Raw genomic sequence first — 17,407 nt, 5'->3', positions numbered from 1 at the left:
TGATTAATGCTTCTGCGTTTTTCAAACACGCACACAGGGAACGCCCTCTCCGTCAAGAAACGCCCTCTGCGTGTCCTCGCAGAGCCCTCGCAGAGCTCTGCGTGTACCTCCTGATTTTCCTGACTATCCCTCTGTCCGTGCGTCTTTTTACGGATACCCCTTGGCTGTGATTGGTCCGTATTAAGAACCGCTTGCGGCGGGGTTGCCGTGACCAACAAGAGAACAGAATCCTTTGACCGCCATTGTTTTTACAATTCATATTTCAGCTAAACAGTACATGTAAATCAGCATCTGAATTAAAATGTGATGAGAAATGGGCAGTGTAGTTGCTAAGAATGTGCTTATTTTATTGATAAAGCGGCTAATTTGTAAATTTGCTTGTGTGTATGACATCAATGACATTTTCAAAAGCTTTTTAGAACAGAAAGCTGACTTTAAAACAATCTAAAAGGCAGCAGTGTGTATTTTTTTGCCTCCCCTTTCGAATTCAGAATTCAAATACTAGACAAAAAATTATATCCTGAGAAAAGTGGATCTTGAGGGGTACCTACGGTGGCCCACGGATGCACACCACAGCAACATTAGCGAAGCAAACAAAAGTTGAAAACACTACAACATTAACACACAACACAACGACATTAACAAAAACGAAACATTTATAAAAACGCTACTTTTCAAAAACAATCCACTACTTACAACACAACAGTATTGGTTCACACCACCAACATCAGCCAAGAACACCGCAGCATTAGCCGAGAACACCGCAACATTAGCCGAAAACACCGCAGCATTAGTCGATGATACCCAGATAATTTCACGGGAATTTTGTCAATGTCATAGTCACAAGTAAGAAAAAGGTCTAAGCCACCAAGATTAGACAACACATGGAGAGGTATCCTATTCCAAACTGAAAAGGAGTTTCCAAAAACTGTTTCAGCCAATTTAACTTAAAAGTATTATTTAAAGTACCAAAATCCAATACATTTAGTCCACCATTTCCATAGGAATCCATAAAAACAGTCTTTCTTATATAATGTGTCTTATTTTTCCAGATGAAATTGAATATCCTTTTGTCTATCTCCTTTAGAAGCTTGTTATCCAGATGCTGTGCCAAAGCCGTATAAGTCAAACGAGAGAGACCCTCTGCCGTAGTAATCAACACTCTACCTCTCAATGATAAATCCCTTAACAGCCATTGATTAAATATTTTTTTTAATTACAGGAGAAAAATTGGAGTGACTTCTCTTATGTTGGTCTTTGGCAACTACAATACCCAAGTAGAGAACGTCATCTTTAATTGAGTGGCAGTTCTCTCTATATTAGACATTCTCTGGCTCTAGCCACTGAACGAGGAAGTGATGTCCAAATTGAAGACCCGCCTTGACGAGTCACTGAAAGGGGCAATTGACTGTTTTTTGTGGGTATTTCACACTGTTCCTTAACGCTTGTGTTCTCCTTGGGTCATTCTGACCCATCAGTCATTGTGACCCACCTTAGTTTGCGACAGCTTTACCGCATACAAAAACATGGTGAAGCATTTTCTTTTAACCGTTGGGCTGTCTCAGACCCCCCACATTGCGAAGGTTAAAAGAAAATTATTTTTATTTGCTTTTGTATTGGGTAAAATTGGGTAAACACAACAATGGTTCGTTATGAACCTTTTGGTCATGTGACCCGAAGGCAGCACAAGGGTTAAGGTCTCCGAATAGGGTATGTAACATTGGTTGGGTTGAAAATGGCCCGGGTGCTGTTCTATGTGTATAGACTATGTGTATAATCTATTGTGTATACACAACACTGTTTTCAACAGTTTGACTATATATCATTTGAAATGATGACATTACTTGTTTCCACTTCTGTTGTTGAAGCAAACTGGATTGACTTAGGTGGGCAGAACGTTAGGCTACAGCTTAGCAACCAAACCATATCCTGATTCCACTTGGCTTCAGTTAGCTAGCTAGCTCTAATATCTTGCTGAAAAAAACATGACAAAGATCTGGACAAACATGCATCGTGAATTGTAGATTTACATTACACTGGTTATTTATTTTAATGAAACACAGTCAGGAACATGAATCAAAAACTAGGCTAAATTATCACACATTCTACCTATGCTCTTGCTTTAGCAAGCTAAACTTGTTTACATGCCTACAGTCTAGGTGTTACTAGGGACGACAAACGTTCCGGGGCCTATTCCATAAAGGCCGCTCAAAAAAGCTAGACTTAAAGTCCTAAACCAGACTTGAATAAGTTTAATTAGTCAAGCGGGGCTTAAGCGGCTCCATAAAGGCCCATTTCAGCTCACGCAGTCCTATTAATTGGCCTTTAACTAGTCCTGCATACTTTCACCGATTCCTACATTTTTTGTATCAAAACGTTCAGCTCCTTCAGGAGATGATGACTATGACTTCTGGTACTTCTCACTTTTATACTTTTTAAAGAATTAAGGTTTTTGTGCAAATTAAAAATTTAGCTCCTTCTTGATTTTTATGATTGAGCAGCCAGCAGTGGCACACTCTGCTGGCTGCTCTTTTTCTGATATTCAACTAAATTGTCAACAAATTCCTCTGACGTTCATATAGTTTAACTTACAGAAACAAGTTATACCTTAAAATGTAGGAAAACTTGTCCTCTTTCAGCCAATGTAACTACTAAAGAGCTCACATTTACAGATTTTCAGCTTTTAGCCTTGAAGCGAGAGCAGCCTTTCAAATTCTCTCACTAACTTCAATGGAGAGGTGGGTAAAATTTGTCAGAGAATTTCGAAAGTATACGTGTTTTTAAACTGCCGGTAGAGTCCTATTTCTGACCGCACAGACATATAAAGGACATGTCTGGTTTCGGGAGAGTCTTGGGTCTCGGAAAATATCCGATAATAATAATAATAATAATATTTGGGATTGGACGTATAGTTTTGCGTCTAGGTTAACTTGTTTGAGGTGTGGATGCTAGGTAAATGTTGGTTATTCTCTGCCCTCAGCGTGTTAGCAATCATAGCTGCACCATCACCGTGGCAACCAAACAAACAAGCACCATGAAAGCAGAATTGGGTCACGTTTTGGGAACTGCAGGTAGAGTCGTATTTCTGACCGCAGAGACATAATAATAATAATGTGGACGCTAGCTAAATGTGTCATTCTCTCTGCCCAGCTCATTAGCGAGTACAGCTGCTCCATTGCAGTGGCAACCAAACAGACACGCACCATGAAAGCAGAAACTGGGTAACGTTTTGGAAACTGCAAAACGAGTTGTATTTCTGACCGCACAGACACATAAAGGATATCAATGGTTTCGGCAGAGTCTTGGGTCTCGGAAAATATCCGTATTTTTAGGATTGGACGTGTAGTTTTGCGTCTAGGTTAACTTGTTTGAGTATGGATGCTAGGCAAATTTCTGTTATTCTCGACGAACCAATAAAGTTCATCATTCATCAAACCCGATTACTAGCAATTGTTGGTTTATGCCAATAATACAATTACTCCGTTTACATGTGTAATTAGTTATGCGATTACTCAATAAACACGTCGACTTGATTCTTTTTTATTAATCGTTGTATGCTTCACGGACGAAACTTGCACCATCATCCTTCTGCAACAAAGTGTCGCACCGTCAACACACCCATGTGGGGCCCATGTGGGTTGTATATGGGCTAGTGAGTGGGCCCCATATGGGCTGCCCACATGGGGCCCAGTCAGTTTTGTCATGGGGTTCCATAGGGGCCCCATGTGGGCAAGCCCATATGGGCTGAAGGTGGGCTTCGGGTGGGCCCTAGCTAAATCCCACATGGGCAACCCAGGTTACTCCCATCTAGGACCCACTAGCTGGGCCCCATGTGGGCTGATTATGGGTCCCTGATAGTACTACGTACCCTATGGTGATTTATTTAAACAAGTTACAATAACAAAGAGACCAGTAATACAATTAATTACATTTTTATTTGTGTTAGAATGCAGAAAAAAATCAGTAGCACAAACATAAATTCGGTACCACACAAAGAATGATCGAAAACTTGCATAAACCTTAACCTTATTTCACACATTAGATTTTTTTTTCATGTCTTTCAATTATAATTTTATCTATAAATGTTTAAATATTCCACATAATTTCTATTAGAGTTCAACAATTCCCTACAGTTCATAGTTAAGACTATTTCTTACTTTTCCACATACTTACATTACATTCTAGAACTTAGTAGGACTTTCTTGATGATGTCATATTACACACTGCACCTTTAATAGGCTATGTTTAAAGGTGCACTGTGTAATAAGACATCATCAAGAAAGTTCTACAACGTTCTAGAATGCAACACTCCCTGGGTAACCCCAACCCTTTCGAATAAGAACAAGCTACAGTGGCCTTCAAGGACAAAAACAATTCTACATTTTAAACAATGCACCTGATGACATTCCAACTATGACACTTTTAAGATGGCGATACTAGGCCTTGGTCCAAAATATGCAGAAATATGGACATATATAAGCGAAAAAATAATAATTCAAAACATTTTTTTCAGCTATTATGCACTAAATTAAACCTACTTATGGATATTATAATTATTTTCTACAAAATCTGCTAGGAAATAAAACAGCGCTGTCAAAGAGACAGCATCTGCTCATTAGCAACCTGTCGCACTAGTGTGAGTGGACTTGTATTTATCATATTATGGCTTGTAAGGCTGGGTGTCAAACCTGCCCCCACCTCTCATATGCTAAAGTCTGGAGTTTCTGGACGGTCTCAACTTGATGGCTCTCACACCCCATTGAAGATGTGGTCTGATTGGTTGTTCTTGTGTATAAAGGGAATTGTAATGCATTGTTCTTTGGATTCTTCATCTCCTGAGACCTTCTCCTCAGTTCTGCCTTGTCCTACTGTCCTACTCCTTCCTCACCTCTTGCTTTCTCTCTGATTTACAATGATCATGGTAGAGTAGGTAAGATTGAAAACTTTCATATTGTAACATGTTTGCCTTGTAATTGATTTCATTCATTTGCAAAGTTATTAAATACCTATTTCACTTAACCGTACTTTGACCATTCTTGCTCTGATTTAACCCATAGAGTCAAATACCTGGAATTCTATTGGTATTGGCATTATTTAGTTCATGCTAATACACTGTTCAGTTTCCCATCTTCCTTTAAACCATAGGGGAATTAGTTTAGGTTGTTTGGACAATATTTACCCTCCTACAGTTTTGGTGACCCCGACGACGTGATATGTTTCGAGCAATTCAGTTACAGTTAGGCAAACCGGCGTTTCAAACCATGGTGCGGTGAGTAAGCATTTACAAATGTACATTAATTGTGTTCCACCTGGTTCTGTTGGTAAAAGCCTATTACTGGTTTCTGATATTAGCTCCTGCATGAAATGAACAAAAATGGAATGGGAAACTGAAGTTTACAAATTACTAAACCTATGGGAAGAAGTTAGCGTTAACCGAACGTTATCTCAATTGAGCAAGAAAGACAAGAACGGTCTTAAAATTGATTTTACGCTAGCTGAAATAATTGAACATTGGCGAACTGTAGGAGTCCATAAAAAGAAAGCAGAAAAGAAACAAACATTGAAGATTACTGTACATTTAATTGGCAAATGTCTTCTCAACTCTGTCCTCAAAGCAGCGACACCTTTTAGTGCCACAAGGCAACACACCGCTAATAAAAGCAGTGAAGAGACCAGCCATGCTGGCTCACATTCTACTAATGAGTGTTCAGACACAGAGAGTGGAATTGGTGCGCAAATTCCCAAACCGCGTTCTACAAAGAACCGTCGTGCTCCTGATCCGCCACGCATTGCTGCCATAAAAATGGCGACAGAGGCAAAACCCAAGCCCCAGCAGCCCCATCATATACAGTGTAACTTCTGTAAAAGACAAGGACACACCGAAATGCGATGTTGGGATCTTGGCAGAAATATGCCTATTCCACCCACACGCTTGTTTTATGCTAATAACAAAGTTAGATTTTGTCGTGCTTGTCTAAGAAGTGGTCACACTGAGTCCAAATGTTGGGATCTGGGAAAGGGTAGGCCTCCCCCATTTTTCATGCAGCATAAGCTGAGCCTTTATCAAGACAACCAAATCTTAAACTTTTTAACGTGATTGCATGCAATTTCAACTATCTTTTACATTTACTTAATTCAGGTCCAAATTGTGATATTGCTACATTCCTACTGTATTACCCCTGTGTTTAGTCTTTGTTGTAGTTCAAAGATTCGTTGGGGACAGTTTATTTGTTGCTGCTCCAGTTCCTTTAGCTGCATATGCATAGCGCATATGGTTTGTCCATCCATGAGTTCCTATGTTGGTTTGTGTGGATGAGATTTGGGTATTGTGGATCAGTATGTACCTTTGTGTGTTTTATAGAGTTGGTGGTAAATGTTCTAGGTTTTAGCTAAACTCGCAATGGTTCCTGACCTGTATATGTAGATTGGTATAACTTGTCTGTGTAATTTGTGTTTTGTTTATTTTGGACCCAAGAACGCTTTTGTTTTAATTGCCATTTTCATCTGCTAGATGATATGTTTGTGTACCTCTCATCTATCAAAAGGGAGGACTGTTGTTCACCTATTTTTTCCATTTGAGTTTTAGGACACTGTCTCACTAATTTCCATTTGTATCCAATCCGACTCACTCAGACCCCAGACCACTCCAAACTTTACCATTTTCATTGTTAACCAAGTGCTGTGCTCCAATTGTGTTCTGCTGTAACAGGACAAGAACGTAAGTAGCAGGAATATGCTAACCAAGGGCACGTCTGCATGCCAATACAAAGGTTCTTCCAAGTGATCCTCTGAGCACTAGCCATGATCCAAAAGTGATCCTCTGAGCAATAGCCATGACCATTAGAATCTCAATGCTGACCTGTCTGCAATCAAGTTACTTTTCCTATGGGTGCAGGTTATCACACGATGAACACTGCAGCTTTTGCTGTGCTTTTGTGTCCAAGAGGGAGGATTGTAAGGCTGGGTGTCAAACCTGCCCCCACCTCTCATATGCTAAAGTCTGGAGTTTCTGGACGGTCTCAACTTGATGGCTCTCACACCCCATTGAAGATGTGGTCTGATTGGTTGTTCTTGTGTATAAAGGGAATTGTAATGCATTGTTCTTTGGATTCTTCATCTCCTGAGACCTTCTCCTCAGTTCTGCCTTGTCCTACTGTCCTACTCCTTCCTCACCTCTTGCTTTCTCTCTGATTTACAATGATCATGGTAGAGTAGGTAAGATTGAAAACTTTCATATTGTAACATGTTTGCCTTGTAATTGATTTCATTCATTTGCAAAGTTATTAAATACCTATTTCACTTAACCGTACTTTGACCATTCTTGCTCTGATTTAACCCATAGAGTCAAATACCTGGAATTCTATTGGTATTGGCATTATTTAGTTCATGCTAATACACTGTTCAGTTTCCCATCTTCCTTTAAACCATAGGGGAATTAGTTTTGGTTGTTTGGACAATATTTACCCCCCTACAGGCTCCTCAAATGTCTGAAGTCTTTGTTGAGGGGTGGCCTGTCGGACCTGTCGATTACCCCCCCGGTCCCTAGAACCAATGAACCATTTGGAGATGGCCTTTTCTGCATCTTTACGGGTAATATTGCTGGTCATCTGGTTTTTCTTCATACCTCCTGCAAGAAATAAATATAACGGTCATTTACTTACTGTATGTGCCAACACAACTCTCCACCAGGACTGTAAAGGCAACTATGTTATGAAAAGCGCTGTATAAATTAAGATTATACACACTCTTTAAAACCCCTTTTGAATCCTGTTAAATGTGCCCAAAAACGCCTAAACAGCATACCCAAAGTAAATTGACTGCTGTTCTTGAACCATTTGGAGTACATGCATGTAAACGGACTCTTTTGAAAGCTGACACTCTGAAGTTATGTTCCTTGTTGTCAGGACCCCTGTCAGTCCTACTGGTGTTGAGTCATAGAAGCTTGAACACAAGGAAAGTGAAAGTTTCTATTTCCGCCTAGATTTTGTGTTGAAAACAGAGGCCTGAAGAGGCCTAGAGGTGGTAGGTATTAGCTGGAAGACAGCATTGGACCACAGGTTGAAGCCTTACCCAATTCAGATCAAAAGTCAAACATAATACCACAATATATTCATATTTGACACATGTTTTTATAAGAGTGCATCCATGCGTTTTCTAAAAAGGGCCTTTTGGAGAGTCCAGAAAACCCTTGTAACCAAGGTCAAATTCTTAGGATAAAAAGGTATAATTGTTATCTCTAATGAAAGGTGGTACTTAGAACTATCATAAATAACAGCTAAATCCCTCATTAGTATTACTGAAACACAAAAACTGAAGCATGAACACATTGGAGTGCTTTATCTGATTCCCAGGATTGGCGCACAAAGAACACTGACATATTGCGCAATCGACTTTTATTTTGAAGGCTCCACAAACCCTGGCATATGGGGTATCGCCATTTACAGCTAGCGCTAAGCTACAAGGATACCTAGCTAATTTCAGTGCCATTGTAAGCCAGTTAGAAAAAATCGTGTAGAGGGGGCGGGGGGGCGGGGGGGGGATGGGGGGGGGCAGGACGCACAGACCTGGTTGGCTTTAGAGGTCTGTCACCGGGGCATGGAAGCTCCTATTGGCTCGACCAAGGTGTCTATCAAGAGGTCAGAGTGTAGCGGCCATTTTAAAACTATCCTCGGGGTTCTAGTGTACTCACATGAATAGCTTTGAGCGATTACTTGTGACACAAATCACAAAAAAAAATTGACGACGGAACAATGAAGCAACAAGATCGTGGCTATGTGTGGATATAATTCATTGTTTGGACAACTACTCGACATGGTTTGATACTTTGGACCCTTGGGAATGTAAGCAGATGAGGTTTTGATGAGTTGTGTGCATACCTGGAACATTCCTAAGTTATCGTAGGTAAGTACAACTTTTTTCTCTGGCATTGTTGAATGAACGGTCACCGGACAAAGACGTTGATTGTACTTTCTGTTGCGAGTTGAGCTTGAATTGGTTTATTTCAATGGAAGCACAAGAATCGTAGCTTTCCAACGATGTATAACATGTGTACTAGTCGAACTAGTTTTTTTTTAATTGAGTGCGTTCTCACTGAGGGAGGGGGCGCAGTGTTTCTGGCTCGCCGGCGAGCCAAGGAACGAGAACAGGTTAACACACCAGTTAGGCATCTCGGAGACATGAGCAAACATACTGCTCAGCCAGGACAACAAACATTACATAATGTTACGGTATTATAAACAACTTTCCAGTATCTGTACAACACTTATAACATTATCCACATGCACACCTACCATATATCACTTCAAACAACTTCAAGGCCTTAAACTCCCTCTTCCCGTTTCGGCCCAGAAGGTTGTAATTCCTAGACAGGCCGTGGTCTAGGAGGAAGGCCATCATCCTTCTTGTGGCCTCATCAATAGTTGCCCCCCCAATGTCAGCCACAGCTGCGACCTGAGGGGAAACAAAGGCAATACAAAGCAAATTTATCAACCTGAAAGAACTACCATAAGCATGGGTGTGAGCACACTTGGGAAGTTTCAGATGAAATTCACTGCTAGCCCGCTAATAAAATTGAATTACGTTGTACTAACCTAGACTTAACATATAGTAAATACCAGTTCAGACATGACGTTTGTGTTCGCCAGTTTTTCCTCCATGTTCATGACATCTTGAACCGTCTTTAAGGGGAAACCCTCTGGGGTAGAAGAGACGGTGGAGACGGTGGTTCCACGCTGTTGTAACAGCGTTTGCAGCATCCTCCTGTGAATCTTTTGTGTTTCTTTCACCTCCTCAAGGAGGGTTAAGATGCGCACGAACATGGAGTCTCTTACTGGAGATGGAGCGGTAGGCGGTGACCTTAAGCTGGATGTAGCGTAGGATGGAGCGGTAGGTGGTGACCTGAGGCTGGATGTAGCGTAGGATGGAGCGGTAGGTGGTGACCCGAGGCTGGATGTAGCGAAGGATGGAGCGGTAGGTGGTGACCCGAGGCTGGATGTAGCGAAGGATGGAGCGGTAGGTGGTGACCTGAGGCTGGATGTAGCGAAGGATGGAGCGGTAGGTGGTGACCTGAGGCTGGATGGAGCGGTAGGTGGTGACCCGAGGCTGGATGGAGCGTAGGATGGAGCGGTAGGTGGTGACCCGAGGCTGGATGTAGCGTAGGATGGAGCGGTAGGTGGAGACCCGAGGCTGGATGTAGCGAAGGATGGAGCGGTAGGTGGAGACCCGAGGCTGGATGTAGCGAAGGATGGAGCGGTAGGTGGTGACCCGAGGCTGGATGTAGCGTAGGATGGAGCGGTAGGTGGTGACCTGAGGCTGGATGTAGCGTAGGATGGAGCGGTAGGTCCGATGGGGCTGTCATCATCCTCATCCTCACTTGTAAAAATGACTTTCCTAGAAATATTTAATACAAGCACAATCAATGAGTTAAAGCATTTTAAACATGTGATGTTTACTTTTATTAATTTATTACATTTAATATTATCTATTATTTAATCATATATCCCTTGTATTTTGTCATTTTTGGAAAAAGTGACAGCCCTAGTATACATCCCTCATTTTGACAGATTTGAACACAATACACTTAACAAAAGTCACACAAAACTTTCCCTCCCTGTATCATTGGGAGAGTGTCAGCATCCATTGAGTATCTACCATTTCACGATTCAAATAGACTCACCTCCTTTTGCGCTGTCCTTTTCCCAAGTTCTCGGAATCAGACTCGGTCAGGACATCTGTATTTTCCTCGTACTCAAACCAATTTTGAGCGGGCAACTCCATACGTTGCTGTGGGAGACAAACAAATGTGTGGCAGTGAATAATGATGACAGGCGTTCTATACATAATCCCTTACTTAATACACATGAATTTGAGATTAACGGCTTTTCTCTTGACCGTCAACTTGAATGTTGCCCAATCAGTGTGCGGCTCCAGTTGTTTTGCGACCGCCTTTGCCATGTTGATCTTGGCTGGTGGCCAGTAACATTCGTCCTCCTCACCCCCGGTAAACCATTTTGTTGGAATAACTGCCAATCCGCCATTATTTTCAAATGCCACTATGGCGAAAGGCAACATGCTTAAAGAAAAACAAATACATAAAATACATACAGTTGCGAGAAAAAGTGAAAATGCAGAAATCCAAGTAATCCCAAAGGGTTCACATACTTTTTCTTGCAAATGTGAATAAAAAAACAAATCGGTAAATCAAAACCAACAATACAAAATAAATAAATAGCACACTAGTGCAGGAGTGGCAATGCCACGTATCCAGTCTTGAATGGCAACAAAACCATTTTTGTTTTTAACTCCTCAACAGGTAACAGCTGCAAGTGTTCAGATAAATTGAAAACAAAAAGAATTCCAAGACGCGAGGAGTCCATTGGATAGTTGAAAAAGTTTTTGTCAGTTTCAAAGAAATTACACAGGACTTCAACAGTTCCAGAATGTGACAAAATGTTCCGCACAATAAGAACCCTTCCCCCCACAGAAAAACAGTTATCGCCACGAGAGGAGGAGATCATTGTCTGTCCATCATTGTAACGCCTGTATTGATCCCATGTTGCAGTTGAATTAATCATAGGTCCAGAAAAGTGGAGCTGTTTAAGTGGGCTGCAAACTGATTTGCTCTTTTGGCTTGCCACTTTCTGTTTCTCATGGAGCCGCCTGACTAGTTGTTGGACAGGGTTTTGAGGTTTTTTAAGTTTACCTAAAAATGTCTCGAAGGGAAATGCTGAAATACTATCTAACGGGCCGAATTTCCGTGCATCTTGAGCTAAGTGGATCAATGAATGCATGTTATAGCTGACAAAATCATTGCCATAAATTGCAGCAAAATCTGTTACGAAGAGTTTCAAAATCTCCTCAGCATAGTCTAAATTGTCAGGAGAACATAAGGCAGGACTCAGAAGAATTCTCATTGACACAGATAGAAGTAAAAAGTTTCTGTACATTCTACTGGGAATATTATTGAGGAGAACAACAGGGCCAGTGTAAAGTAAAAATTGCCAAAGCTCTGTAGCTTTCCATTTACCAAATTCAAACATGGATCGTGGTCTCCTTGCAAAATTGCTAGGTATATATTGCCTGATAGACACCATATATGCAGACATTACAACAAAAAAATGCATAGCTTGCCTGGATTTCTGCGGCCCCTTCAACCAAAGAAATATTAACTTGCGCATTGCGCCCAAGCACACAAGGTGCATATAATCTAAAACAAAACTGCTAACTAATCCTATACCCAGATCATTTAGGGGGGAGGCTGACAGTTGGTGCTGTTGATAGCCTTGCCTTTCAAATTGCTCGTCTGTCCTGAGCTCTGCTGATATTTCAGGATAAACCACCATTAACGTACTGGCCTTTTTGAGTGCACCTCTCACACCCGTTATACCCAGTGTGGCCTTTGGAGCATTTAAGAAAGGCCCGCGCAGGTGCATCACAAATAAAAGCATCGGGTAATGGTACACTGAAATGTACACCATTGTACACAATACCTCTCTGAGAAACGGCTTTCATATCTACAATGAATTCTTGCAAATACTCTTGGACATTTTTGGGTTTGGACACACCGGAGTACACTCCAATTACAAACACACTACACTCTGGAATTTCCTTAATCTTTCCCAGAATAGGCCACAGACTCATACTGGAGCTACGAAATAAGGTCAATCCATCTATATTAATTCGAAGTGTGAGAGTATCTGTCATATTTGCTAAATGTCCAAGAGATGTTAGTTCAGCTATGAGAGCATTTTCGATTCCAAAGTGGTACTAGGACCCTCCATCCACAGCCGAAACATCGCAAGATCTGTCAGTAGACATAAGAGTTCTGGCATCCATTGGGAGATCAAGGCCCTTCCTCCTTAGGATTTTAAGAAGTGCAGACAGCGCTGTTTGTGGTATGTTGAATTCTGAAGCCCATTCTGCAAGCCCACATTCATCATCATCATTATCCTCTTCCAAGTTGGAAGATGCATCTCCATGCGAATCACAGTCACTATCACCAGCAGGCACCCAGTTTTCAGAATCCATATCATCAAATGAGGAAATGTTGCAATCATAAAAGACAGAGGAATTCTCTTCAAAATCATTTGATGACTTCTCAAAACAGTTCTGATCACAAGCATCGTAGAAAGTATCCATGGAATCTTCTCTTTCAGAATCCTTTAACAAATCATCTTGTGGGTATTCCCTTTCAGAGCGATCCTCATCGATTTCAGAGTCTTTAGCCAACAAATCATCCATCATCAACTCATTTTCAACAAGACGCAAATGTTCCTCCACTTTCGCTGATATTTTTCTCTTTTTTGTTCTTTCTGAACACGCCATTGTTTCTAAAAAATAAGAAGAAAGTATTTAAGTTTTTAGCTATGATTAAAAACTGCTTGTTAAAACTAGTATTAATAGAACTTTTTTTGAATTTAATTTCATTAACTGCTCTTACAGGGACTACAGGTAAGTATTTAAAAAGTGACCTTAGCGACAAAAATACTTATTTTTAGTGTCAAATTACTCTTTTTAACATATATACACAGGTAAGTATTGCATACAGTCAAATTACATAAAACAATTAAAATCCCAGATCAGTAATACCACATTTCTCCAGACTGAATAATCTATGAATTTGTATAATTACCTACTGTGTGTCTCACTGCTTTTACTTTAAACTTCTATGGATTATACTAATGAACTGAATTATCTAACATAACTAGTCTTTGACCCACAGCTATTTACTATATTATTTTCACACAGATTACAAATAAAGTTTTAAACACTGACAACCGCACACTGCTTATCAAAACGTCATGCAATGCTGCTTTAACCTTCATGACTGGGGAACACCCAGAGGATGTGCCGTTAGCATTTACTAGCGATTAGCATTATCTTAGCCTGCTAAACAATACAGTTTTCACTCCTTATTGCTCACACAGAAAAGTAGTAGCTGTGTGTACAGTGTACACGACGGGCGAGCGAGCGAACGAACACACACACACTCTCTCGTTTGCCGTCTTTGCCGCGCGCGGGAGCGCAACGTGTGTATGAGAGTGTGTGAGCACGCCTATACAGCGCTGACACACACACACACATTCTGCAGACTAATAAGATAATAACTGAAAATAATATCCAGTCTAACAGAACTGCTATTACAACAAGAACTAATAATATCACCACAGCTAAAATCACGTTTATTTCTGGAAAAGAGTACAGCAAAGAGGCGAATTTAGCATGTTGAGACTATAGCCTAACCATCTCTCTCCTTCTCATGTGTGCGCGCGCTGCGCTCGCCTCCTTAAAGGCCATATGGCAGGTAGATTTTTCCAACGAATTTGCGCTATTTGGTTGTTGGTAATAAACATTTAAACTGTTATCCATTGTATTTCATGTTGTTGGGTGTCACAAAACATAATATAATACAAAAAAGTTGCAACTTTTTGCAATGATTCTTCTTTCCCCCACAATGCATTGCATGACGTCACGTTGGGGAGACAACAGACAAATGTCTGCTTTGAGACCATTGAAATCCATTGTAAATAAACACTACTAGGCTAGTACCAGAGAATGTCTAATATGGGTTCTGCTAGTACCATCAAAACTTGGGACATCTCGGAAATGTGTTTACAACGTCGGGGAAAATATTTAATTAGCGATGATATTGGGGGGATTTTACAGGTGGGACTGGCAGGTAAAAAAAATAGCTAGCCCATAGCTAGCATGATGTCTTCTGCTGTACTACTAGTACTACTAGAGGTAACTAATTGGATTTTTTTGTAGGGCAAGTGGAAGAGAAATGTACTTGGCCCACTGGACAAGTTAAAAAAAAAAAAAAAAAAAAAGCTATGTTACTTGCACTGGCCAACTTGCAAAGACTGAGGATAGCCTACCGAAGTTGAGTTAGCCAATGTCGTTAGTGATGCTAACTAATGTTAGTTTGCTAGCAGTGGCAGTATATAACATTTCACTGGTTCTTGCAGCTGTTTGTTTAGCAAGTCACAGTGTTTACAAGCCCTGATAGTGTAACTGAGACAACGCAGTAGATACGACTTTCTTGGATGTGCTAGGCTGGATAGACTGTTGCACAGTAAGTAGTTCTACAATGGTAGTATCGTATCTTGCCTTGTAGTGGCAGCATCATACATTTAAGAAATTCAAGACTTGCATGTCCAGTAAGTAATGTCACATCAAATAATGTATTTAAACTCAAGCTAGTGTGGTGTGTCACTGTCTTCAATGCCACAGGCTTTTCTGTCAAAAGAAACGTTTTCATTTCCAGCACATTCAGTGAAGTTTGGCTAGCAACAGCAGCTAGGCTAGCTTGCTCGACTGAGACCGACAGAAATTGTCGCTTTTGGCTTATTTACTGATAATGATCGCTTCCAGCAAACTTCTTTTGAATTTGCCATTTCCCCCTAAATAAATGTCCAGCTTATTTACGTGTTTGCGGGCATATTTTCAGTTAGTAGTTGGTACACAAAATACTGCCGGTGACAACGTTGTTAGAAAAGCTTGTATGTATCAAAGGGGGTTCGGCTTGTTTCATAATAAACTGACTCAGCAAGCACACAATACAATTTCCCCAGAAATTATACCCTCTCTCCTCTTTAGCGATGCTATAGACATTGATTCTAACATTTCACTGGGTCTTGCAGCTGTTTGATTGACTCAAATTATTATAAAATGTTATGTTTTAGCCATTTTTCTACTTTAGCAAGTCACAGTATTTCAAAGCACATATTATGTAACTGAGAAGACGCAGTAAATAATTCCTCTTTCAAGTAAGCCCCCGTTCAAGTGTTAGGCATCAAATTAGCTGCACGGTCTGTAGCTAGAGATATTGGGACGAAGATGCAATACAGTACATAACAGGACGTGTTTATTCTGCAGAAGTTGTGTAAATGTTTAATGTAACAAATACGATTTTTATAACACCTCAATTGTTATCATTTGTAGGCTATATTATTACAGCTCATCTTCGTTGGTCAAAGGCACAATCTTTACCCGGACATGAACTGTGCATGAAAAAGTGGAACTTATGTAGGCTACTTAGTGTAGTGCCTCAAAAGGTTAATGTCAGGCCCTGAATGATCACTAGATATAAAGAAAACGTTGACTTCCACTCGGTGCTATTCACTGACAGTCAAAATAAATTGTATATGTGCACTGCTGTTCATAGATGAGCTCCAGGTGTCGTTGCTGCGTTGCTAAATGATAGCAACTCACCGGGAGACTTTATCAACTCTCCACTCATTCTCCTCGGTACAATGAACAATCCATTTAATTGGCTTTGACGGCCATAAGGTCGACTTGGTTCAAAATTATACGGCTGCGGGCCATCATATACATTAGTCGTTCTTGCCACCTCTCCTTCATCCCAGTAGATCGCCATAGTTCTAGACTGAGGCTACTCTCCTCCACGACTCCCCAACGTGACGTCATCGCCGAATTGCGCTAATATGCTAATGCTAACACAAAAAACTTCAAAAATTGGTCTTAAACACCATTTTGAGACACCATTTTGAGATTTCTTGAATAATATACATATCTTGAGTGCTTTATGTACCCATTAATCAACAGTGGTGGTTAACCTGCCATATGGACTTTAACTTTCTCCATAGCCCATCAAAAAAGAACCAAATCGGCCCTCTTCAAAACAACTACACAACGTACTCATCCAATTCGAGAAAACCGGAGGGAAGGCAACAGACAAGAAACAAGCACAAGTGGAAAAAGCAGACGATAAATTGTAGCTTGTGCTACAGCTTGTTTTAACCACTTGCTAACTAGGCCTGTTTGACTGCCTTGCTAACAAGTTTACAACCAAATCCTTCCAAACAATATATGTAAGTCAACCACTCAAAATAAGCTCAAAACATGCTTGATATTAACTTAATAAATTGGACTTGTATGTTCAACACCATGCTTTAACCAGGTTAATTACCATAGCTAGCTGAAAGCTGCTAGTTAGGCTGAAACCTCATTGGTTTACGTTCAAAACTGGCTAACCGAACACTCTCCAAAAAAGCTTTTAGTAAACCTCATGCGTGAAAAATACATCCCCCGTTTAAGTATACATAGAGGCAGATTCTTACCTGTTTTTTCGTGTTAAACTGATGGTGTCTGAAATCCAATCGTCATGCGAATGACTGCTGCAGAAGTTATCAGACAAAGACGCTCTGACGTTGGTACTGGTACTGAAGGCGGGAATTTTTTAGGCGGCAAATTCAAAAAACAATATATTTTTGAAAGGTGGCAAAGTTACGTTTTTTTTTTTTGCTCTGTGATGGGGTGGAACTGGGAAACCTAGATAGTACAATAATGTAATAAAATAATAGTAAATGTATTTTATTACAATATTGTCTGTTGAAATTCATATTTTGTCTTAAACCACTATTAAGCCGTCCTTGAAGGAAGAAGA

General features: G+C 40.5%; 1 protein-coding gene and 1 pseudogene across 2 annotated transcripts; both read right to left on the bottom strand.

Annotated features, from left to right (window-relative positions):
* Positions 1-3,931: 3,931 nt before the first annotated feature.
* On the bottom strand, positions 3,932-11,070 carry LOC146274005 (uncharacterized). Its single transcript, XM_084704034.1, has 5 exons — positions 10,891-11,070; positions 9,856-10,350; positions 9,291-9,450; positions 7,475-7,627; positions 3,932-4,665 (listed from the first exon to the last, which is right to left on the bottom strand). Exons 1-5 carry the CDS (start codon positions 11,068-11,070, stop codon positions 4,661-4,663), a joined length of 993 nt encoding a protein of 330 aa, XP_084560160.1. The 3' UTR covers positions 3,932-4,660.
* Positions 10,348-17,171, bottom strand: LOC146274004 (uncharacterized; annotated as a pseudogene). The gene is made up of 3 exons (XR_014766512.1): positions 17,082-17,171; positions 10,676-13,328; positions 10,348-10,389 (listed from the first exon to the last, which is right to left on the bottom strand). The product of XR_014766512.1 is annotated as an uncharacterized LOC146274004 (transcript).
* Positions 17,172-17,407: the final 236 nt, after the last annotated feature.

Source organism: Hypomesus nipponensis, chromosome 9 (assembly GCF_054491055.1).
Source record: "Hypomesus nipponensis isolate SF chromosome 9, ASM5449105v1, whole genome shotgun sequence".
NCBI lineage: Eukaryota > Metazoa > Chordata > Actinopteri > Osmeriformes > Osmeridae > Hypomesus > Hypomesus nipponensis.
Note: the sequence above shows the minus strand (reverse complement) of the source record. Positions and strands in the feature narration are given on the sequence as shown.